Below are 24948 nucleotides of genomic sequence, written 5' to 3'. Positions count from 1 at the left end.
CTGGAGAGTTAAGACATGACTGCAGTTCTGGATGTGGGCTGGAGAGTAAGACATGACTGCAGCTCTGGATGTGGCTGGAGAGTAAGACATGACTGCAGCTCTGGATGTGGCTGAGAGTAAGACATGACTGCAGTTCTGGATGTGGCTGGAGAGTAAGACATGGACTGCAGCTCTGAATGTGGCTGGAGAGTAAATGAGACTGTGACTGGCAGCTCTGGATGTGGTGGAGAGTAAGACATGAATGCAGCTCTGGATGTGGCTGGAGAGTAAGATGAGACTGTGACTGCAGCTCTGGATGTGGCTGGAGAGTAAGACATGACTGCAGCTCTGGATGTGGCTGGAGAGTAAGACATGACTGCAGTTCTGGATGTGGCTGGAGAGTAAGACATGACTGCAGTTCTGGATGTGGCTGGAGAGTAAGACATGACTGCAGCTCTGGATGTGGCTGGAGAGTACGATGAGACTGTGGCTGCAAGCTCTGGATGTGGCTGGAGAGTAAGATGAGACTGTGGCTGCAGCTCTGGATGTGGCTGGAGAGATAAGATGAGACTGTGACTGCAGCTCTGGATGTGGCTGGAGAGTAAGACATGACTGCAGCTCTGAATGTGGCTGGAGAGTAAAATGAGACTGTGACTGCAGCTCTGGATGTGGCTGGAGAGTAAGACATGACTGCAGCCTCTGGATGTGGCTGGAGAGTCTAAGATGAGACTGTGACTGCAGCTCTGGATGTGGCTGGAGAGTAAGACATGACTGCAGTTCTGGATGTGGCTGGAGAGTAAGACATGACTGCAGCTCTGGATGTGGCTGGAGAGTAAGACATGACTGCAGCTCTGGATGTGGCTGGAAAGTAAGATGAGACTGTGACTGCAGCTCTGGATGTGGCTGGTGAGTAAGATGAGACTGTGGCTGCAGCTCTGGATGTGGCTGGAGAGTAAGACATGACTGCAGCTCTGGATGTGGCTGGAGAGTAAGACATGACTGCAGCTCTGGATGTGGCTGGAGAGTAAGACATGACTGCAGCTCTGGATGTGGCTGGAAAGTAAGACATGACTGCAGTTCTGGATGTGGCTGGAGAGTAAGATGAGACTGTGGCTGCAGCTCTGGATGTGGCTGGAGAGTAAGATGAGACTGTGGCTGCAGCTCTGGATGTGGCTGGAGAGTAAGATGAGACTGTGGCTGCAGTTCTGATGTGGCTGGAGAGTAAGATGAGACTGTGGCTGCAGCTCTGGATGTGGCTGGAGAGTAAGACATGACTGCAGTTCTGATGTGGCTGGAGAGTAAGATGAGACTGTGACTGCAGCTCTGGATGTGGCTGGAGAGTAAGACATGACTGCAGCTCTGATGTGGCTGGAGAGTAAGATGAGACTGTGGCTGCAGCTCTGGATGTGGCTGGAGAGTAAGATGAGACTGTGACTGCAGCTCTGGATGTGGCTGGAGAGTAAGACATGACTGCAGCTCTGATGTGGCTGGAGAGTAAGATGAGACTGTGGCTGCAGCTCTGGATGTGGCTGGAGAGTAAGATGAGACTGTGGCTGCAGCTCTGATGTGGCTGGAGAGTAAGATGAGACTGTGGCTGCAGCTCTGGATGTGGCTGGAGAGTAAGACATGACTGCAGCTCTGGATGTGGCTGGAGAGTAAGATGAGACTGTGGCTGCAGCTCTGGATGTGGCTGGAGAGTAAGATGAGACTGTGACTGCAGCTCTGGATGTGGCTGGAGAGTAAGACATGACTGCAGCTCTGGATGTGGCTGGAGAGTAAGACATGACTGCAGCTCTGGATGTGGCTGGAGAGTAAGACATGGCTGCAGCTCTGGATGTGGCTGGAGAGTAAGATGAGACTGTGGCTGCAGCTCTGGATGTGGCTGGAGAGTAAGACATGACTGCAGCTCTGGATGTGGCTGGAGAGTAAGACATGACTGCAGCTCTGGATGTGGCTGGAGAGTAAGACATGACTGCAGCTCTGGATGTGGCTGGAGAGTAAGACATGACTGCAGCTCTGGATGTGGCTGGAGAGTAAGACATGACTGCAGCTCTGGATGTGGCTGGAGAGTAAGATGAGACTGTGGCTGCAGCTCTGGATGTGGCTGGAGAGTAAGATGAGACTGTGACTGCAGCTCTGGATGTGGCTGGAGAGTAAGACATGACTGCAGCTCTGGATGTGGCTGGAGAGTAAGACATGACTGCAGCTCTGGATGTGGCTGGAGAGTAAGACATGGCTGCAGCTCTGGATGTGGCTGGAGAGTAAGATGAGACTGTGGCTGCAGCTCTGGATGTGGCTGGAGAGTAAGATGAGACTGTGGCTGCAGCTCTGGATGTGGCTGGAGAGTAAGATGAGACTGTGGCTGCAGCTCTGGATGTGGCTGGAGAGTAAGATGAGACTGTGACTGCAGCTCTGATGTGGCTGGAGAGTAAGACATGACTGCAGCTCTGGATGTGGCTGGAGAGTAAGACATGACTGCAGCTCTGGATGTGGCTGGAGAGTAAGACATGGCTGCAGCTCTGGATGTGGCTGGAGAGTAAGATGAGACTGTGGCTGCAGCTCTGGATGTGGCTGGAGAGTAAGATGAGACTGACTGCAGCTCTGGATGTGGCTGGAGAGTAAGATGAGACTGTGGCTGCAGCTCTGGATGTGGCTGGAGAGTAAGATGAGACTGTGGCTGCAGCTCTGGATGTGGCTGGAGAGTAAGACATGACTGCAGCTCTGATGTGGCTGGAGAGTAAGATGAGACTGCAGCTCTGGATGTGGCTGGAGAGTAAGACATGACTGCAGCTCTGGATGTGGCTGGAGAGTAAGATGAGACTGTGGCTGCAGCTCTGGATGTGACTGCAGTAGTAGGGTCTCTCCCTGCGGTGGGGTTGGAGTGCCTCCAGCAGAGATCCACCCCCCCCAGATCATGTCTCTTCCCCGCAGCTTCTATGACCTCAGGGTCTCCCCCGTCTCCCGCCGTCACCCGGAGCACTTTCTCTTTTCACCCTTCGGCATTCTCTATGTGAACCCCGGGAGCGGCTCGGAGGTGCAGGAGCTGGGGGCCTGGCACCGGGAGGCCGTCCTGTGCCGCAGCCTGAGGAGGATCCCCTTCTGCCGAGACTTCCTGACCAGGAGAGCCTTCAGATGGTGAGAGCCTGTGGCAACAGCAGCACAGAGCATGTCAGGAGAGGATTGCAAGAGGGCTGGATTCTGTATGCATATAACCGCAGCACAGAGTATGTCAGGAGAGGATTGTGGAGGACGGGGCTGGATTCTGTATGTGTGTAACAGCAGCGCAGAGTATTTCAGGAGAGGATTGTGGAGGACAGGGCTGGATTCTGTATGTGTATAACAGCAGCACAGAGCATGTCAGGAGAGGATTGTGGAGGACGGGCTGGATTCTGTATGTGTGTAACAGCAGCACAGAGCATGTCAGGAGAGGATTGTACAGAGGGCTGGATTCTGTATGCATATAACCGCAGCACAGAGTATTTCAGGAGAGGATTGTAAAGGACAGGGCTGGATTCTTTATGCGTGTAACAGCAGCGCAGAGTATTTCAGGAGAGGAGTGTAGAGGACAGGGCAGGATTCCGTGTGCGTAGCAGCAGCGCAGAGTATTTCAGGGGGGTCGGGAGTCGCTCTGGATGTTGGTGACTCCTTGTCTTGTGTCTTCAGGTGGAGGAGATGTGTGCGGAGGACGTGTTTTCTCAGGCGCAGCGCCATGTTGAGCCGCAGACTGCTCACCAGCGTCCCCCATTACACCGCCGCCCTGCATCACATCAACAGGTACGTGCAGCACCTCCTGATCCTGCATCCAGAGCTGTGCTCACAATTCTGCTCCGGTATGCGATTGATCATCAGTGTCACATTGTGGGGGGGGTCTAACACCCGACACCCCGCCGATCAGCTCTATGAAGAGACGGCAGAGGTCAGAGCTCTGCCGTCTCCTCCGTTTATCTGCTAGTCATCAGCATTACAGCGCCGCGCAGTGATTACAGCTCAGGCCGTGTTCACCTCACCGCACCCCTCCCTAACATATATGTTGGAGGGGATGGGGTGCAACAGTGCATCGCGCCATCTGGCACAGTCCAGGAAAAAAACGGATACGGGACGCCATAGTGACCAGCGCTGTATGGCATCCGTGAACTTCTGTGGATGGCTCTGTAGTAGCCACCACTAGAGGGAGCTCATCACATACAGATTATACAGCCACCACTAGAGGGAGCTCAATACATACAGATTATATAGCCACCACTAGAGGGAGCTCATCACATACAGATTATACAGCCACCACTAGAGGGAGCTCACTACATACAGATTATACAGCCACCACTAGAGGGAGCTCACTACATACAGATTATACAGCCACCACTAGAGGGAGCTCACTACATACAGATTATACAGCCACCACTAGAGGGAGTTCATCACATACAGATTATACAGCCACCACTAGAGGGAGCTCACTACATACAGATTATACAGCCACCACTAGAGGGAGCTCACTACATACAGATTATACAGCCACCACTAGAGGGAGCTCACTACATACAGATTATACAGCCACCACTAGAGGGAGCTCACTACATACAGATTATACAGCCACCACTAGAGGGAGCTCACTACATACAGATTATACAGCCACCACTAGAGGGAGCTCACTACATACAGATTATACAGCCACCACTAGAGGGAGCTCACTACATACAGATTATACAGCCACCACTAGAGGGAGCTCACTACATACAGAATATACAGTCACCACTAGGGGGCGCTCACTACATACAGATTATACAGCCACCACTAGAGGGAGCTCACTACATACAGATTATACAGCCACCACTAGAGGGAGCTCACTACATACAGATTATACAGCCACCACTAGAGGGAGCTCACTACATACAGATTATACAGCCACCACTAGAGGGAGCTCACTACATACAGATTATACAGCCACCACTAGAGGGAGCTCACTACATACAGATTATACAGCCACCACTAGAGGGAGCTCACTACATACAGATTATACAGCCACCACTAGAGGGAGCTCACTACATACAGATTATACAGCCACCACTAGAGGGAGCTCATCACATACAGATTATACAGCCACCACTAGAGGGAGCTGACTACACACAGATTATACAGCCACCACTAGAGGGAGCTCACTACATACAGATTATACAGCCACCACTAGGGGGAGCTCACTACATACAGATTATACAGCCACCACTAGAGGGAGCTGACTACACACAGATTATACAGCCACCACTAGAGGGAGCTCACTACATACAGATTATACAGCCACCACTGGAGGGAGCTCACTACATACAGATTATACAGCCACCACTAGAGGGAGCTCACTACATACAGAATATACAGTCACCACTAGAGGGAGCTCACTACATACAGATTATACAGCCACCACTAGAGGGAGCTCACTACATACAGATTATACAGCCACCACTAGAGGGAGCTCACTACATACAGATTATACAGCCACCACTAGAGGGAGCTCACTACATACAGATTATACAGCCACCACTAGAGGGAGCTCACTACATACAGATTATACAGTCACCACTAGAGGGAGCTCACTACATACAGATTATACAGCCACCACTAGAGGGAGCTCACTACATACAGATTATACAGCCACCACTAGAGGGAGCTCACTACACACAGATTATACAGCCACCACTAGAGGGAGCTCACTACATACAGATTATACAGCCACCACTAGAGGGAGCTGACTATATACAGATTATACAGCCACCACTAGAGGGAGCTCACTACATACAGATTATACAGCCACCACTAGGGGGAGCTCACTACATACAGATTATACAGCCACCACTAGAGGGAGCTGACTATATACAGATTATACAGCCACCACTAGGGGGAGCTCACTACATACAGATTATACTGCCACCACTAGGGGGAGCTCACTACATACAGATTATACAGCCACCACTAGAGGGAGCTCACTACATACAGATTATACAGCCACCACTAGAGGGAGCTCACTACATACAGATTATACAGTCACCACTAGAGGGAGCTCACTACATACAGATTATACAGCCACCACTAGAGGGAGCTCACTACATACAGATTATACAGCCACCACTAGAGGGAGCTCACTACACACAGATTATACAGCCACCACTAGAGGGAGCTCACTACATACAGATTATACAGCCACCACTAGAGGGAGCTGACTATATACAGATTATACAGCCACCACTAGAGGGAGCTCACTACATACAGATTATACAGCCACCACTAGGGGGAGCTCACTACATACAGATTATACAGCCACCACTAGGGGGAGCTCACTACATACAGATTATACAGCCACCACTAGAGGGAGCTCACTGCATCCAGATTATACAGCCACCACTAGGGGGAGCTCACTACATACAGATTATACAGCCACCACTAGAGGGAGCTGACTATATACAGATTATACAGCCACCACTAGAGGGAGCTCACTACATACAGATTATACAGCCACCACTAGGGGGAGCTCACTACATACAGATTATACAGCCACCACTAGAGGGAGCTGACTATATACAGATTATACAGCCACCACTAGGGGGAGCTCACTACATACAGATTATACAGCCACCACTAGGGGGAGCTCACTACATACAGATTATACAGCCACCACTAGAGGGAGCTGACTATATACAGATTATACAGCCACCACTAGGGGGAGCTCACTACATACAGATTATACTGCCACCACTAGAGGGAGCTCACTACATACAGATTAGGGCTCTTTCACACCTGTGTTCTTGTCTTCCGGCATGGAGTTCCGTCGTCGGGGCTCTATGCCAGAAGAATCCTGATCAGTTTTATCCTAATGCATTCTGAATGGAGAGAAATCCGTTCAGGATGCATCAGGACGTCTTCAGTTCCGGACCGGAACGTTTTTTGGCCGGAGAAAATACCGCAGCATGCTGCCCTTTTTGCTCCGGCCAAAAATCCTGAAGACTTGCTGCAGGGCCGGATCCGGAATGAATGCCCATTGAAAGGCATTGATCTTGATCCGGCCTTAAGCTAAACGTCGTTTCGGCGCATTGCCGGATCCGACGTTTAGCTTTTTCTGAATGGTTACCATGGCTGCCGGGACGCTAAAGTCCTGGCAGCCATGGTAAAGTGTAGCGGGGAGCGGGGAGCAGTATACTTACCGTCCGTGTGGCTCCCGGGGCACTCCAGAGTGACATCAGGGCGCCCCACGCGCATGGATCACGTGATCGCATGGCACGTCATCCATGCGCATGGGACGCTCTGACGTCACTCTGGAGCGCCCTGGGAGCCGCACGGACTGTAAGTATACCGCTCCCCCGCTCCCCGCTCCTACTATGGCAACCAGGACTTTAATAGCGTCCTGGCTGCCATAGTAACACTGAACGCAGACGGATCCGTCTTCAAATGCTTTCCATACACTTGCGTTTTTCCGGATCCGGCGTGTAATTCCGGCAAGTTGAGTACAAGTCGGATCCGGACAACGCAAGTGTGAAAGAGGCCTAATACAGCCACTATTTTTTTTTTTTTTTAAAGTGACATAAATTCCATGTACATCCAGCTGGGGTTACACTGCAAACAAGAAAGGGAGGTAGACCCTGCCCTCAAGAGCTTGCAATCTACAAACCGGATTCCCAAAAAGTTGGGACACTAAACAAATTGTGAATACAAACTGAATGCAATGATGTGGAGATGGCAAATGTCAGTATGTTATCTGTAATAGAACGTAGATGACGGATCAAACGTTTAATCCGAGTAAATGTATCATTTTAAAGGAAAAATACGTTGATTCAAATTTTCACGGTGTCAACAAATCCCAAAAAGTTAGGACGAGTAGCAATAAGAGGCTGGAAAAAGTAAATTTGCGCATAACGAAGAGCTGGAAGAGCAATTACCACTAATTAGGCCAATTGGCAACATGATTGGGTATAAAAAGAGCTTCTCAGAGTGGCAGTGTCTCTCAGAAGCCACGATGGGGAGAGGATCACCAATTCCCACAATGTTGCGCAGAAAGATAGTGGAGCAATATCAGAAAGGTGTTACCCAGCGAAACATTGCAAAGACTTTGCATCTATCATCATCAACTGTGCATAACATCATCCAAAGATTCCGAGAATCTGGAACAATCTCTGTGCGTAAGGGTCAAGGCGGTAAAACCATACTGGATGCCCGTGATCTCCGGGCCCTTACACGACACTGCACCACAAACAGGAATGCTACTGTAAAGGAAATCACAGAATGGGCTCAGGAATCCTTCCAGAAACCATTGTCAGTGACCACAATCCACCGCGCCATCCGCCGCTGCCAGCTGAAACTCTACAGTGCAGAGAAGAAGCCATTTCTAAGCAAGATCCACAAGCTCAGGCGTTTTCACTGGGCCAGGGATCATTTACAATGGAGTGTGGCAAAATGGAAGACTGTTCTGTGGTCAGACGAGTCACGATTCAAAGTTCTTTTTGGAAATCTGGGACGCCATGTCATCCGGACCAAAGAGGACAAGGACAACCCAAGTTGTTATCAACGCTCAGTTCAGAAGCCTGCATCTCTGATGGTATGGGGTGGCATGAGTGCGTGTGGCATGGGCAGCTTGCATGTCTGGAAAGGCACCATCAATGCAGAAACATATCTTCAGGTTCTAGAAGAACATCTGCTCCATCCAGACGTCATCTCTTTCAGGGAAGACCCTGCATTTATCAACAAGATAATGCCAGACCACATTCTGCATCAATCACAACATCATGGCTGCGTAGGAGAAGGATCCGGGGACTGAAATGGCCGGTCTGCAGTCCAGATCTGTCACCTATAGAGAACATTTGGCGCATCATAAAGAGGAAGGTGCAACAAAGAAGGCCCAAGACGATGGAACAGTTAGAGGCCTGTATTAGACAAGAATGGGAGAGCATTCCTCTTTCTAAACTGGAGAAACTGGTCTCCTCGGTCCCCAGACGTCTGCTGAGTGTTGTAAGAAGAAGGGGAGATGCCAGACAGCGGGGAAAATGGCCTTGTCCCAACTTTTTGGGGATTTGTTAACACCATGAAATTCTGATTCAACATATTTTTCCCTTAAAATGGTCAATTTTCTCAGTTTAAACTTTTGTTCCGTGATTTATGTTCTATTCTGAATAAAATATTAGAAGTTGGCGCCTCCACATCATTGCATTCAGTATTTATTCACAATTTGTATAGTGTCCCAACTTTTTGAGAATCCGGTGTGTACAAGGGAAGGGGAGAACACAGTAGGTTAGGGTATAGAAACATAGAATGTGTCGGCAGATAAGAACCATTTGGCTGCTCTTGTGGCTGTGTGGTGGCAGCATGGTCATTGCAGATGGTGGGCTTTCCTAAAAAGGTGGGTTTTCAGGTTACTCTTGAAGGTTTGGTTGTTGGGGGGAGAGGCTGATGTGCTGGGGGGGAGAGGCTGATGTACTGGGGGGGGGGAGGCTGATGTGCTAGGGGGGGAGGCTGATGTGCTGGGGGGGAGAGCAGAGGTGGGTGACGACAAGGTCTAGTGTGTCCCCGTTTCTGCTGGTGGCTGCGGAGGACCACGGTGTGAGGCCAAAGGATGCGGTAAGAGAGGGGAGTTTAGAGGCGTTTGAGTTTTTCGTGTCAATAGGGATGTTGAAATCCCCCATGATGATCGAGGGGATGTTTGCAGAGAGGAAGAGAAGAAGCCAGGCATTGAAATGGTCGAGAAAGGTAGAAGCCATCATCTACCATCCACCAGGCCCTGCTATTTGAAGGTTGCAGGGAGAGAAGATGTGGACGGAGTGGACTTCGAAAGAGGGGAGGTTGTGAAAGGCTGGAGATGGGTTGAAGGAGCAGTTCCCTGATGAGAAGAGGCCGACACCACCACAATGTTGGTCTGGGCGGGGGTGGAGATAAAGAGGTCGTGGATGTAGGAGAGTTTGTTACAAATGGAACGTGAGTTCCGTATTGCTCCAGATAGAGAGGGGGGGGGGGGGCAGGGGGCAGGTGAATGGGTGCAAGGTGAGGGGGGCCTGGATTAGAAGATGTCTCCAGCAACAAGGAGAAGTAGATGGAGGGTTAGCAGGTGAGTGTAGGATAGAGGTGGCCGGCCATGTTTAGATGAGCAGATCTGAGTGTGTGAGAGGAGTTGAGCAGAAGTGGCTGTGGAGAGGGTAGTAGGGGCGGTGAGATATAGAGCTGTGTCAGGTTTAGGACTAGTTTAGAACGTCTGGACCCACGAAAGGTCCTCTTTGAATGTGGCACTTAGATGTGCGCACAAATGGCCCACGCTAGAAATGACCACATACCTCTAATATATGCGACTGAATGATCCCAGGAGTGGAGAGCTGGCTGGAGCATTCACTCTGATTAGCACAGACAGATGCAAGGAAAAAGCCTAAACAGATTGCCTCTACAGGAAGCATTGAGAAAAGCATGGCTGTCAGTTTGGCTGGAGACGGGCTTGTTGGGGTCAGTGGTGCAAGATACACCACTAGGGGGAGCTCACTACATACAGACTATGGGGGATGAGTTTCTTGATATCTCTGAGACTGGGGGTAGTAGTCAGATGTTGGGAGTTGTGGCACCAAGCTGAGGCGTTCCCTCCTCCTGGATTTGGGAGCTTGGAATACCTGCTCACTCTGACAACTCCTATTGCTCAGGGCGCATCTATCCCTGGTCACGAGCTGATTTTCTGACACGGGGCAGTTCCTAGGAGCGCTCCCTCCCCATAATTTACCCGTGTAGAGAGGCCTTTAGCTATAACAGCCAGCAGAACAGATGTGACAGGAGGATTAGACATCATGTAGCTCCTCGGCAGTATAGTCAGATGTTACATGAAGTGGGAGGGTTTATTACATACAAGACGTCACGTATATCCCATGTAGTGTCGCATATAATGGCCTCACTGTCTTGCACTTATCCAGGTTTCTCCAGGAATTGGCGCAGCTGTCCTGGCTTCCTGCACACGTCTGTAATCCAATTACTATAGATCAATTAGACGCAGAGCAAATCCTTAGAAGGTCTACCGCCAAAAGTCACCTGTGCAGCCTCCTGAGCCTCGCCTCCCAGATTCTGGACATGGTAAGATATGAGGAGGATCAGAGGAACGTCCTGTGACTGACGGGTAAGATACGAGGAGGATCAGGGGAACGTCCTGTGATTGACGGGTAAGATACCAGAAGGATCAGGGGAACATCCTGGGACTGACTGGTAAGATATTAGGAGGATCAGGGGAACGTCCTGGGACTGACTGGTAAGATATTAGGAGGATCAGGGGAACGTCCTGGGACTGACTGGTAAGATATTAGGAGGATCAGGGGAACGTCCTGGGACTGACGGGTAAGATACGAGGAGGATCAGGGGAACGTCCTGGGACTGACGGGTAAGATACGAGGAGGATCAGGGGAACGTCCTGGGACTGACGGGTAAGGTACGAGGAGGATCAGGGGAACGTCCTGGGACTGACGGGTAAGATATTAGGAGGATCAGGGGAACGTCCTGGGACTGACGGGTAAGATACGAGGAGGATCAGGGGAACGTCCTGGGACTGACGGGTAAGATACGAGGAGGATCAGGGGAACGTCCTGGGACTGACGGGTAAGATACGAGGAGGATCAGGGGAACGTCCTGGGACTGACGGGTAAGATACGAGGAGGATCAGGGGAACGTCCTGGGACTGACGGGTAAGATACGAGGAGGATCAGGGGAACGTCCTGGGACTGACGGGTAAGATACGAGGAGGATCAGGGGAACGTCCTGGGACTGACGGGTAAGATACGAGGAGGATCAGGGGAACGTCCTGGGACTGACGGGTAAGATACGAGGAGGATCAGGGGAACGTCCTGGGACTGACGGGTAAGATACGAGGAGGATCAGGGGAACGTCCTGGGACTGACTGGTAAGATATTAGGAGGATCAGGGGAACGTCCTGTAGCAGTGGCCAGGTTTGGGGTGGCCTCAACGCTACGCTGGGTCCCCTGGACACCGTCAAGCTGTCACCACGTGTTGCTGCTCTCCGGAAGGGATGGTAATGAATCGTGCACCCCAATGGGAAATAAGTCCAGAGAGTCTGGGTCTGCAGTAACCAGGGTGCTTCTTATTTGGAGGAATTCAGGTGCAAAACAATACAGGCAAGGCATAGGGCTGGCTTCTCCAGTCTCCTCCCTGAGACGAGGCATAGGGTTGGCTTCTCCAGTCTCCTCCCTGAGACTAGGAATAGGGCTGGTTTCTCCAGTCTCCTCCCTGAGACGAGGCATAGGGCTGGCTCCTCCAGTCTCCTCCCTGAGACGAGGCATAGGGCTGGCTCCTCCAGTCTCCTCCCTGAGACGAGGCATAGGGCTGGCTCCTCCAGTCTCCTCCCTGAGACGAGGCATAGGGCTGGCTCCTCCAGTCTCCTCCCTGAGACGAGGCATAGGGCTGGCTCCTCCAGTCTCCTCCCTGAGACGAGGCATAGGGCTGGCTCCTCCAGTCTCCTCCCTGAGACGAGGCATAGGGCTGGCTCCTCCAGTCTCCTCCCTGAGACGAGGCATAGGGCTGGCTCCTCCAGTCTCCTCCCTGAGACGAGGCATAGGGCTGGCTCCTCCAGTCTCCTCCCTGAGACGAGGCATAGGGCTGGCTCCTCCAGTCTCCTCCCTGAGACGAGGCATAGGGCTGGCTCCTCCAGTCTCCTCCCTGAGACGAGGCATAGGGCTGGCTCCTCCAGTCTCTTCTGGTCCCTCAGTAGTCCAGCAGAGTCTTCCCCTCCAAGCACTGGTGCCTAACTGCAGCACACTAGGGGCTCTGACTTCTCTCCTTATATTCAGTTTTTGCTAGACTAGAACCTTCTAGTGGGAGGGGTGGAGTGGAGAAACTAAGCACAAACAGATACAATGTTTCAGCTCCTGTCTGTTATAGACGCGCATTAGATCTTCAGTGATACTCAATGGTAATGACACAGCAGATTTTCCAGACAAAAACAAGTTTCCAGACATAACAGAACTAAAACCAGATATTAACACCTTCAGGACCCTGCCATTTTTCATCTTAAGGGCCAGGCCATTTTATGCAAATCTGACCAGTGTCACTTTATGTGGTAATAACTTTAAAACGCTTTTACTTATTGAGGCCATTCTGAGATTGTTTTCTCATCACATATTGTACTTAATGACACTGGTAAATTTTAGTCAAAATATTTTTTTATTTATAAAAAAAATACCAAATTTGCCAAAATTTTTGAAAAATTCACACTTTTCAAAATTTCTATTTCTCTGCTTTTAAAACAGACGGTGATACCTCCTAAAACAGTTTTTACTTTACATTCCCCATATGTCTACTTCATGTTTGGATCATTCTGTAAATTACATTTTCTTTTTTGGGGACATTAGAGGCTTAGAAGTTTAGAAGCAAATCTTAGAATTTCCAAAACCCAATTTTTAAGGACCCGTTCAGGTCTGAAGTCACTTTGTGAGGCTTACATAATAGAAACCACCCATAAATTGGACATTTTGGAAACTACACCCCTCAAGGTATTCAAAACTGATTTTTACAAACTTTGTTAACCCTTTAGGTGTTGCACAAGAATGAAAGGAAAATATAGATGAAATTTCAGAATTTAACTTTTTTGACAGATTTTCCTTCCCCCCCCCTCCACTAACAAAGCAAGGGTTAACAGCCAAACAAAACTCTATATTTATGGCCCTGATTCTGTAGTTTACAGAAACACCCCATATGTGGTCGTAAACTGCTGTACGGGCACACGGCGCAGGAGGGAAGGAACGCCATACGGTTTTTGGAAGGCAGATTTCACTGGGATAATTTTAAGCTGCCATGTCACATTTAAAGCCCCCGTGATGCACTACTAGAGTAGAAACTCAAAAAAAAGGCCCAATTTTAGAAACTACACCCCTCAATTTATTCAAAACTGATTTTACAAACTTTGTTAACCCTTTAGGCGTTCCAGAAGAATTAATGGAAAATGGAGATGAAATTTCAGAATTTCACTTTTTTGACAGATTTCCCATTTTTAATTAAAAAAAATCCAGTAACAAAGCAAGGGTTAACAGCCAAACAAAACTCTATATTTATTACCCTGATTCTGTAGTTTACAGAAACCCCCCACATGTGATCGTAAACTGCTGTACGGGCACACGGCAGGGCGCAGAAGGGAAGGAACGCCATACGGTTTTTGGAAGGCAGATTTCACTGGGATAATTATAAGTTGCCATGTCACATTTGAAGCCCCCCTGATGCCCCCCTACAGTAGGAACTCCTCCCAAAATTACCCAATTTTGGATACTGGATAAGGTGGCAGTATTGTTGGTACTATTTTAGGGCACATATGATTTTTTGGGTTGCTCTATATTACACTTTTTGTGAGGCAAGGTACCAAAAAATAGCTTTTGGGGTTTTGGCAGTTTTTATTTTTTGTTATTTACAACATTCATCTGACAGGTTAGATCATGAGGTATTTTTATAGAGCAGGTTGTCACGGACGCGGCGATACCAAATATGACTTTTTGGTGGTTTGTTTCAGTTTTACATAATAAAGCATTTTTGAAAAAAAAAGATTTTTTTCAGTGTCTCCATATTCTGAAAGCCATAGTTTTTTTGTCAGTTTTTTTTTCTGTTTTGCCACTGTCTTTTGATCGCTTGCTGTTGCACTTTTTGTGGTGTAAGGTGACAAATAATGATTGTTTTAGCATAGTTTTTCTTATTTTTTTTTCTACGGCGTTCAGGTGAGGTGGTGGATCATGTGATATTTTTGTAGAGTCGGTCGTTACGGACGTGGCAATACCCAGTATGTATTTATTTTTTATTTTTTTTACAATTTTATGTGTTTTACAGTATTTTGGGAATTTTTTTTACTTGAAACTATTTTTTTTATTTAAAAAAAAAAACACTATATATAATTTTTATATATTTTTTTTGTCCCACTCTGCGGACCCGCACTTCCGGGTCCGCATTTCCATTCCCTAAAAAAATAGAACATGTCCTATAGCGGACAAGAATAGGCATAATCTATTAGTGCCCGGCGATGTGCGGTCTGAAAAATGCGGAACGCACATTGCCGGTGTCCGTGTTTTGCAAATCCGCAAAACACACTACGGACGTTTAAATGGACCCTAAAGGGGCTAGATCTCACAGGCTTCTGCAGAAGGCAGGCCCAGATGCTTATGGAAGGTATCGGGCTGCCATCAGGTCCCTGTCACTGCAGGGTGGGGACCCTATGGGGAAGCGGAGGGCACCCGTACCCTCTGCATGCCACGGGCTGCTTTGACCGCGGCATACAAGGGGTGAACATGCTGGCATCAGTGTTTTCACCGATGCCGGCGTATGCAGCAGGGGCCCGGCTGTCAGTGACTGCTGGGTCTGTGCCCCAGGTCCTCAAGTCACGTCCACCAGCACCGTATATGTACAGTGCGGGTCCTTAAGGGGTTAAAAGGTCAGGCTGTTTGCTTTTTGGTGGTTTTTCCCTCCAAAACATGGTCTCCTTTAACCCCTTCCCGACCAGCGCTATAATAGTAAGGCGCAGCGGGACGTGACTTGCCGCTCCATACTATTACAGCCTCTGATCGGGCGGATGCCGGAGCTGCTCCCCCCCGATCAGCTGCAGGGGACCGGCTGCTCCTGTTACCCGGACCCCTGCTGTATTCTAGACTGTAGATCTAGAAGGATGAGGAGATGTAAGAAGGTGCCGGACGGAAGTCCTGGAGGCCAGATGATCAGCAGAGAGTAGGAAGTGCCGCACCGGATAAGGGAGGATGATAGGAGTAGGTCTGGAGCACATACAGAGGGCAGCATGGGGGGGGGGGTGAGAAGAAGTACAGGGCGTCTGGGCCCCTATGTCTTACCATCAGTCACATTGCAGGTCAACTTACATAAGGTAATGGATTGTTCTTCACAGGATTATAAATGGAGATCTAGAAAGATGTGGAAAGGTGCAGCATGGTGGACGGCTGTATAGACAGACCTGTTCCACGTTCACATCATTGAGTTCAGAACACCCAGGGCACAAGGATAGGACATCTGTTTTTGGTCTTCGTGAGAATGTCCTAAGATCTGCTGTAAGAGGTACACAGTGGTGGAGGGGCGTCCACTGGGCGCTCGCCTTGTCATCCTGTAGACTATGCCGCAGCCGCCTCCCGGTGTGGTAAGGTTACAGAGCTCCATCCGTGTGCGATCATGAAGAAGATAAAGACGTGATGACCATGTCCTGATCCATGTTCTCTTCTTCCTGAAGGTCAGACAGGACACCTACATGATGGTGCAGACAAGCCAGGAGGACGCCGTGCACTGCCTGGACAAGGCCACCAGGGGGCGACTGGCACACGTTGAGTCATGGCTGCACAGACTGGGGAGTCTCTCGTCTCTTGTAGGATACATCATCTGCGAGAACCTGATGTCCATCCTGCAGCGGGATGTCAGCGGCTTTGTGTCGGGCATCATGCAGGTGGGATGCTCTTACATAGTCCCTTAGTCATAGTCCTCCTTGTACATGCCTCACCTTCCTGCTCCCTGCACAGATGATGTCCACAACTGGAAGGCCTTTCCTGCTTGTCCGCCTGGAGTTTGGAGAAGATGGAGACCTGCGTCTCTGTCCATCGGCCGGTCAGATACAGCAGAGCGTGGAGCAGATGCTGAACTGCGTGCTGGATGATGTGCTGCAGGTAGACCCCTGGCTATGTCCTGTGGGCCCCCCATGGTTTCTTCACTGTTAAGGTGGCTCTCCCGGACCCCATGGGCCCCTCAAACCCACCATAACTGCTGATCTCCTCCTGTCCCCATGTTGTGTAGATTGGCTGCTTGGGAACCTGGTCACGTCCTCTTCTGAAATCCTGCCAACGTCACATCCATTGCCTGGTCTCCAGCCTGGGCTATGGACAGGACATGGGAGGTGCCATGGACAGGGACACAACTCCTGGGACCTCCACATGTTCTGGCCCAGTCCATGGCCGGCCACCCGGTAAAGGACACGACGTCTGAGGGGTAGGGTTATCCACCGAGGAGCGGCCCAACAAAAGAGTCAGAAAACGGGGATTTAATGGCTCCGTCCAGGAGACGTCACAAGTCCGAAGTCTGGACTCAGGAATGGTGCAGACCTCACAAAAATGTCAGCACAATATACCGCCCCAGCGGAACCAGATACCACAGTGCAGCACAATATACCGCCCCAGCGGAACCAGATACCACAGTGCAGCACAATATACCGCCCCAGCGGAACCAGATACCACAGTGCAGCACAATATACCGCCCCAGCAGAACCAGATACCACAGTGCAGCACAATATACCGCCCCAGCAGAACCAGATACCACAGTGCAGCACAATATACCGCCCCAGCGGAACCAGATACCACAGTGCAGCACAATATACCGCCCCAGCGGTACCAGATACCACAGTGCAGTACAATATACGGCCCCAGCAGAACCAGATACCACAGTGCAGCACAATATACTGCCCCAGCAGAACCAGATACCACAGTGCAGCACAATATACCGCCCCAGCAGAACCAGATACCACAGTGCAGTACAATATACCGCCCCAGCAGAACCAGATACCACAGTGCAGCACAATATACCGCCCCAGCAGAACCAGATACCACAGTGCAGCACAATATACTGCCCCAGCAGAACCAGATACCACAGTGCAGCACAATATACCGCCCCAGCAGAACCAGATACCACAGTGCAGCACAATATACTGCCCCAGCAGAACCAGATACCACAGTGCAGCACAATATACTGCCCCAGCAGAACCAGATACCACAGTGCAGCACAATATACTGCCCCAGCAGAACCAGATACCACAGTGCAGCACATATACCTGCCCCAGCAGAACAGATACCACAGTGCAGCACAATATACGCCCCAGCAGAACCAGATACCACAGTGCAGCACAATATACTGCCCCAGCAGAACCAGATACCACAGTGCAGCACAATTACTGCCCCAGCAGAACCAGATACCACAGTGCAGCACAATATACTGCCCAGCAGAACCAGATACCACAGTGCAGCACAATATACTGCCCCAGCAGAACCAGATACCACAGTGCAGCACAATATACTGCCCCAGCAGAACCAGATACCACAGTGCAGCACAATATACTGCCCCAGCAGAACCAGATACCACAGTGCAGCACAATATACCGCCCCAGCAGAACCAGATACCACAGTGCAGCACAATATACTGCCCAGCAGAGCCAGATAACCACAGTGCAGCACATATAACCGCCCCAGCAGAACCAGATACCACAGTGCAGCACAATATACCGCCCCAGCAGAACCAGATACCACAGTAGCAGCACAATATACCGCCCCAGCAGAACCAGATACCACAGTGCAGCACAATATACCGCCCCAGCAGAACCAGATACCACAGTGCAGCACAATATACCGCCCCAGCAGAACCAGATACCACAGTGCAGCACAATATACCGCCCCAGCGGAACCAGATACCACAGTGCAGCACAATATACCGCCCCAGCGGAACCAGATACCACAGTGCAGCACAATATACCGCCCCAGCAGAACCAGATACCACAGTGCAGCACAATATACCGCCCCAGCAGAACCAGATACCACAGTGCAGCACAATATACCGCCCCAGCGGAACCAGATACCACAGTGCAGCACAATATACCGCCCCAGCAGAACCAGATACCACAGTGCAGCACAATATACCGCCCCAGCGGAACCAGATACCACAGTGCAGCACAATATACCGCCCCAGCGGAACCAGATACCACAGTGCAGCACAATATACTGCCCCAGCGGAACCAGATACCACAGTGCAGCACAATATACTGCCCCAGCAGGAACCAGATACCACAGTGCAGCACAATATACCGCCCCAGCAGGAACCAGATACCACAGTGCAGCACAATATACTGCCCCAGCAGAACCAGATACCACAGTGCAGCACAAATACCGCCCAGCAGAACCAGATACCACATTGCAGCCCACTATACCGCCCCAATCAGAACCAGATACCACAAGTGCAAAGCACAATATACCGCCCCAGCAGAACCAGATACCACAGTGCAGCACAATATACTTGCCCCAGCAGAACCAGATACCACAGTGAGCAAATATACCTGCCCCAGCAGAACCAGATACCACAGTGCAGCACAATATACGGCCCCGCAGAACCAGATACCACAGTGCCGCACAATATACCGCCCCAGCGAACCAGATACCACAGTGCAGCACAAGTAGTACCGCCCCAGCGGAACCAGATACCACAGTGCAGCACAATATACCGCCCCAGCAGAACCAGATACCACAGTGCAGCACAATATACGCCCCAGCAGAACCAAGATACCACAGTGCAGCACAATATACCGCCCAGCAGAACCAGATACCACAGTGCAGCACAATATACCGCCCCAGCGAACCAGATACCACAGTGCAGCACATATACCGCCCCAGGCAGAACCAGATACCACAGTGCAGCACAATATACCGCCCCAGCAGAACCAGATACCACAGTGCAGCACAATATACTGCCCCAGCAGAACCAGATACCACAGTGCAGCACAATATACCGCCCCAGCAGAACCAGATACCACAGTGCAGCACAATATACCTGCCCCGGCAGAACCAGATACCACAGTGCAGCACAATATACCGCCCCAGCGGAACCAGATACCACAGTGCAGCACAATATACCGCCCCAGCGGAACCAGATACCACAGTGCAGCACAATATACCGCCCCAGCGGAACCAGATACCACAGTGCAGCACAATATACTGCCCCAGCGGAACCAGATACCACAGTGCAGCACAATATACCGCCCCAGCAGAACCAGATACCACAGTGCAGCACAATATACCGCCCCAGCGGAACCAGATACCACAGTGCAGCACAATATACCGCCCCAGCAGAACCAGATACCACAGTGCAGCACAATATACCGCCCCAGCGGAACCAGATACCACAGTGCAGCACAATATACCGCCCCAGCGGAACCAGATACCACAGTGCAGCACAATATACCGCCCCAGCAGAACCAGATACCACAGTGCAGCAACGCCAGCAGAACCAGATACCACAGTGCAGCACAATATACCGCCCCAGCGGAACCAGATACCACAGTGCAGCACAATATACCGCCCCAGCAGAACCAGATACCACAGTGCAGCACAATATACCGCCCCAGCGGAACCAGATACCACAGTGCAGCACAATATACCGCCCCAGCATAACCAGATACCACAGTGCAGCACAATATACCGCCCCAGCAGAACCAGATACCACAGTGCAGCACAATATACTGCCCCAGCAGAACCAGACACCACAGTGCAGCACAATATACCGCCCCAGCAGAACCAGATACCACAGTGCAGCACAATATACTGCCCCGGCAGAACCAGATACCACAGTGCAGCACAATATACCGCCCCAGCGGAACCAGATACCACAGTGCAGCACAATATACCGCCCCAGCGGAACCAGATACCACAGTGCAGCACAATATACCGCCCCAGCGGAACCAGATACCACAGTGCAGCACAATATACTGCCCCAGCGGAACCAGATACCACAGTGCAGCACAATATACCGCCCCAGCGGAACCAGATACCACAGTGCAGCACAATATACCGCCCCAGCAGAACCAGATACCACAGTGCAGCACAATATACCGCCCCAGCGGAACCAGATACCACAGTGCAGCACAATATACCGCCCCAGCAGAACCAGATACCACAGTGCAGCACAATATACCGCCCCAGCGGAACCAGATACCACAGTGCAGCACAATATACCGCCCCAGCGGAACCAGATACCACAGTGCAGCACAATATACCGCCCCAGCAGAACCAGATACCACAGTGCAGCACAATATACCGCCCCAGCAGAACCAGATACCACAGTGCAGCACAATATACCGCCCCAGCGGAACCAGATACCACAGTGCAGCACAATATACCGCCCCAGCGGAACCAGATACCACAGTGCAGCACAATATACCGCCCCAGCGGATCCAGATACCACAGTGCAGCACAATATACCGCCCCAGCGGAACCAGATACCACAGTGCAGCACAATATACTGCCCCAGCAGAACCAGATACCACAGTGCAGCACAATATACCGCCCCAGCAGAACCAGATACCACAGTGCAGCACAATATACCGCCCCAGCGGAACCAGATACCACAGTGCAGCACAATATACCGCCCCAGCAGAACCAGATACCACAGTGCAGCACAATATACCGCCCCAGCAGAACCAGATACCACAGTGCAGCACAATATACCGCCCCAGCGGAACCAGATACCACAGTGCAGCACAATATACCGCCCCAGCAGAACCAGATACCACAGTGCAGCACAATATACCGCCCCAGCAGAACCAGATACCACAGTGCAGCACAATATACCGCCCCAGCCCCCGCTGCAGTATTCAGCTGTGTGAGTGCCCTATCGATGGCCATGCAGTATGGTTCCGGAGGGCATCCACCCAATGGTGAAGCTGTGGGGTTCCCTGGCGGGATGTCTTCCCTCGCTCCCTGACCGGCCTCGCCACCTTTTTTTTTTTTTGTACTGATTGATGTATTTTTGGGGCATTTAGCGGCTGTCCCGGTCCCATCCCCGCACTGGCACTCTCCAGGCACCGTCCTCGATAACGCTGCAGAACGCACATTGTCAGATCTGTTCTCTTATGTTCTTTGCTGCGTAAAATCTAAAAGTCCCCTCCCCGATACATCCAAAAACAAAGTGAAAACTTTCCATGGGCACCTGGAACGTGTAATGGTGCGAGGGCTGCGAGAACCACCAAATGACCAGGGATATTGTCTCCCCCCCACAGGTGATGGACGCCGGTGACCAGGAGCCGCCTCAGGTGTCATCCATGATACTTCCTCGCTCAGAGCACGGTAATAACATGTATCAGGCGGGTTTAAGGGTCCACAGTCCTGGTAGAGTATCCCCCCCCCATGTTGGGTTAATCCTCTCGATGTCACAAGGGTCGGTGCCAGGTCCCATCTCCATTGTGTCCGAGGACTGAGGAGCAGATACTGATACGTCCTCGTACATCACACATAGTGCATCATATCTTCTGAGAGTAACTGGGCATGAACTGGAAGGGTTTACAGACTGGGGGGTCTAGAGGAGACTGCGGTGCCCCCTCCTGCCAGGATGTATAGACTGGGGGGTCTATAGGAGACTGCGGTGCCCCCTCCTGTCAGGATGTATAGACTGGGGGGTCTAGAGGAGACTGCGGTGCCCCCTCCTGCCAGGATGTATAGACTGGGGGGTCTAGAGGAGACTGCGGTGCCCCCTCCTGCCAGGATGTATAGACTGGGGGTCTAGAGGAGACTGCGGTGCCCCCTCCTGTCAGGATGTATAGACTGGGGGTCTAGAGGAGACTGCGGTGCCCCCTCCTGTCAGGTTGTATAGACTGGGGGGTCTAGAGGAGACTGCGGTGCCCCCTCCTGTCAGGATGTATAGACTGTGGGGTCTAGAGGAGACTGCGGTGCCCCCTCCTGCCAGGATGTATAGACTGGGGGGTCTAGAGGAGACTGAGGTGCCTCCTCCTGCCAGGATGTATAGACTGGGGGGTCTAGAGGAGACTGCGGTGCCCCCTCCTGCCAGGATGTATAGACTGGGGGGTCTAGAGGAGACTGCGGTGCCCCCTCCTGCCAGGATGTATAGACTGGGGGTCTAGAGGAGACTGCGGTGCCCCCTCCTGTCATGATGTATAGACTGGGGGGTCTAGAGGAGACTGCGGTGCCCCCTCCTGCCAGGATGTATAGACTGGGGGGGTCTAGAGGAGACTGCGGTGCCCCCTCCTGCTAGGATGTATAGACTGGGGGTCTAGAGGAGACTGCGGTGCCCCCTCCTGCCAGGATGTATAGACTGGGGGGTCTAGAGGAGACTGCGGTGCCCCCTCCTGTCAGGATGTATAGACTGGGGGTCTAGAGGAGACTGCGGTGCCCCCTCCTGTCAGGATGTATAGACTGGGGGGTCTATAGGAGACTGCGGTGCCCCCTCCTGCCAGGATGTATAGACTGAGGGGTCTAGAGGAGACTGCGGTGCCTCCTCCTGTCAGGATGTATAGACTGGGGGGTCTAGAGGAGACTGCGGTGCCCACTCCTGCCAGGATGTATAGACTGGGGGGTCTAGAGGAGACTGCGGTGCCCCCTCCTGCCAGGATGTATAGACTGGGGGGTCTAGAGGAGACTGCGGTGCCCCCTCCTGCCAGGATGTATAGACTGGGGGGGTCTAGAGGAGACTGCGGTGCCCCCTCCTGCCAGGATGTATAGACTGGGGGGTCTAGAGGAGACTGCGGTGCCCCCTCCTGCCAGGATGTGTAGACTGGGGGGTCTAGAGGAGACTGCGGTGCCCCCTCCTGCCAGGATGTGTAGACTGGGGGGTCTAGAGGAGACTGCGGTGCCCCCTCCTGCCAGGATGTATAGACTGGGGGTCTAGAGGAGACTGCGGTGCCCCCTCCTGCCAGGATGTATAGACTGGGGGGTCTATAGGAGACTGCGGTGCCCCCTCCTGTCAGGATGTATAGACTGGGGGGTCTAGAGGAGACTGCGGTGCCCCCTCCTGCCAGGATGTATAGACTGGGGGTCTAGAGGAGACTGCGGTGCCCCCTCCTGTCAGGATGTATAGACTGGGGGTCTAGAGGAGACTGCGGTGCCCCCTCCTGCCAGGATGTATAGACTGGGGGGTCTAGAGGAGACTGCGGTGCCCCCTCCTGTCAGGATGTATAGACTGGGGGGTCTAGAGGAGACTGCGGTGCCCCCTCCTGTCAGGATGTATAGACTGGGGGTCTAGAGGAGACTGCGGTGCCCCCTCCTGCCAGGATGTCTAGACTGGGGGGTCTAGAGGAGACTGCGGTGCCCCCTCCTGTCAGGTTGTATAGACTGGGGGGTCTAGAGGAGACTGCGGTGCTCCCTCCTGCCAGGATGTATAGACTGGGGGGTCTAGAGGAGACTGCGGTGCCCCCTCCTGCCAGGATGTATAGACTGGGGGGTCTAGAGGAGACTGCGGTGCCCCCTCCTGCCAGGATGTATAGACTGGGGGGTCTAGAGGAGACTGCGGTGCCCTCTCCTGTCAGGATGTATAGACTGGGGGGTCTATAGGAGACTGCGGTGCCTCCTCCTGCCAGGATTTATAGACTGGGGGGTCTAGAGGAGACTGCGGTGCCCCCTCCTGTCATGATGTATAGACTGGGGGGTCTAGAGGAGACTGCGGTGCCCCCTCCTGCCAGGATGTATAGACTGGGGGGTCTATAGGAGACTGCGGTGCCCCCTCCTGTCAGGATGTATAGACTGGGGGGTCTAGAGGAGACTGCGGTGCCCCCTCCTGCCAGGATGTATTGACTGGGGGTCTAGAGGAGACTGCGGTGCCCCCTCCTGCCAGGATGTATAGACTGGGGGGTCTATAGGAGACTGCGGTGCCCCCTCCTGTCAGGATGTATAGACTGGGGGTCTAGAGGAGACTGCGGTGCCCCCTCCTGTCAGGATGTATAGACTGGGGGGTCTATAGGAGACTGCGGTGCCCCCTCCTGCCAGGATGTATAGACTGGGGGGTCTAGAGGAGACTGCGGTGCCCCCTCCTGCCAGGATGTATAGACTGGGGGGTCTAGAGGAGACTGCGGTGCCCCCTCCTGCCAGGATGTATAGACTGGGGGGTCTATAGGAGACTGCGGTGCCCCCTCCTGCCAGGATGTATAGACTGGGGGGTCTAGAGGAGACTGCGGTGCCCCCTCCTGCCAGGATGTATAGACTGAGGGGTCTAGAGGAGACTGCGGTGCCCCCTCCTGCCAGGATGTATAGACTGGGGGGTCTAGAGGAGACTGCGGTGCCCCCTCCTGCCAGGATATATAGACTGGGGGTCTAGAGGAGACTGCGGTGCCCCCTCCTGCCAGGATGTATAGACTGGGGGGTCTAGAGGAGACTGCGGTGCCCCCTCCTGCCAGGATGTATAGACTGGGGGGTCTAGAGGAGACTGCGGTGCCCCCTCCTGCCAGGATGTATAGACTGGGGGGTC

At 52.0% G+C, this 24948-nt stretch overlaps 1 protein-coding gene across 1 annotated transcript in view; it reads left to right on the top strand.

Annotated features, from left to right (window-relative positions):
• Nucleotides 1–2893: 2893 nt before the first annotated feature.
• DNHD1 (dynein heavy chain domain 1) overlaps nucleotides 2894–24948 on the top strand; it is a 110239-nt gene continuing 88184 nt past the window's right edge. The window contains exons 1-6 of the mRNA XM_044283985.1: nucleotides 2894–3114; nucleotides 3643–3753; nucleotides 10893–11049; nucleotides 16187–16396; nucleotides 16470–16613; nucleotides 21755–21821. Coding sequence (XP_044139920.1) covers nucleotides 2894–3114; nucleotides 3643–3753; nucleotides 10893–11049; nucleotides 16187–16396; nucleotides 16470–16613; nucleotides 21755–21821 — 910 coding nt within the window. The remainder of the gene's footprint in view (nucleotides 3115–3642; nucleotides 3754–10892; nucleotides 11050–16186; nucleotides 16397–16469; nucleotides 16614–21754; nucleotides 21822–24948) is intronic.

This window comes from Bufo gargarizans, chromosome 3 (genome assembly GCF_014858855.1).
Source record: "Bufo gargarizans isolate SCDJY-AF-19 chromosome 3, ASM1485885v1, whole genome shotgun sequence".
Taxonomy (NCBI): domain Eukaryota; kingdom Metazoa; phylum Chordata; class Amphibia; order Anura; family Bufonidae; genus Bufo; species Bufo gargarizans.
Note: the sequence above shows the minus strand (reverse complement) of the source record. Positions and strands in the feature narration are given on the sequence as shown.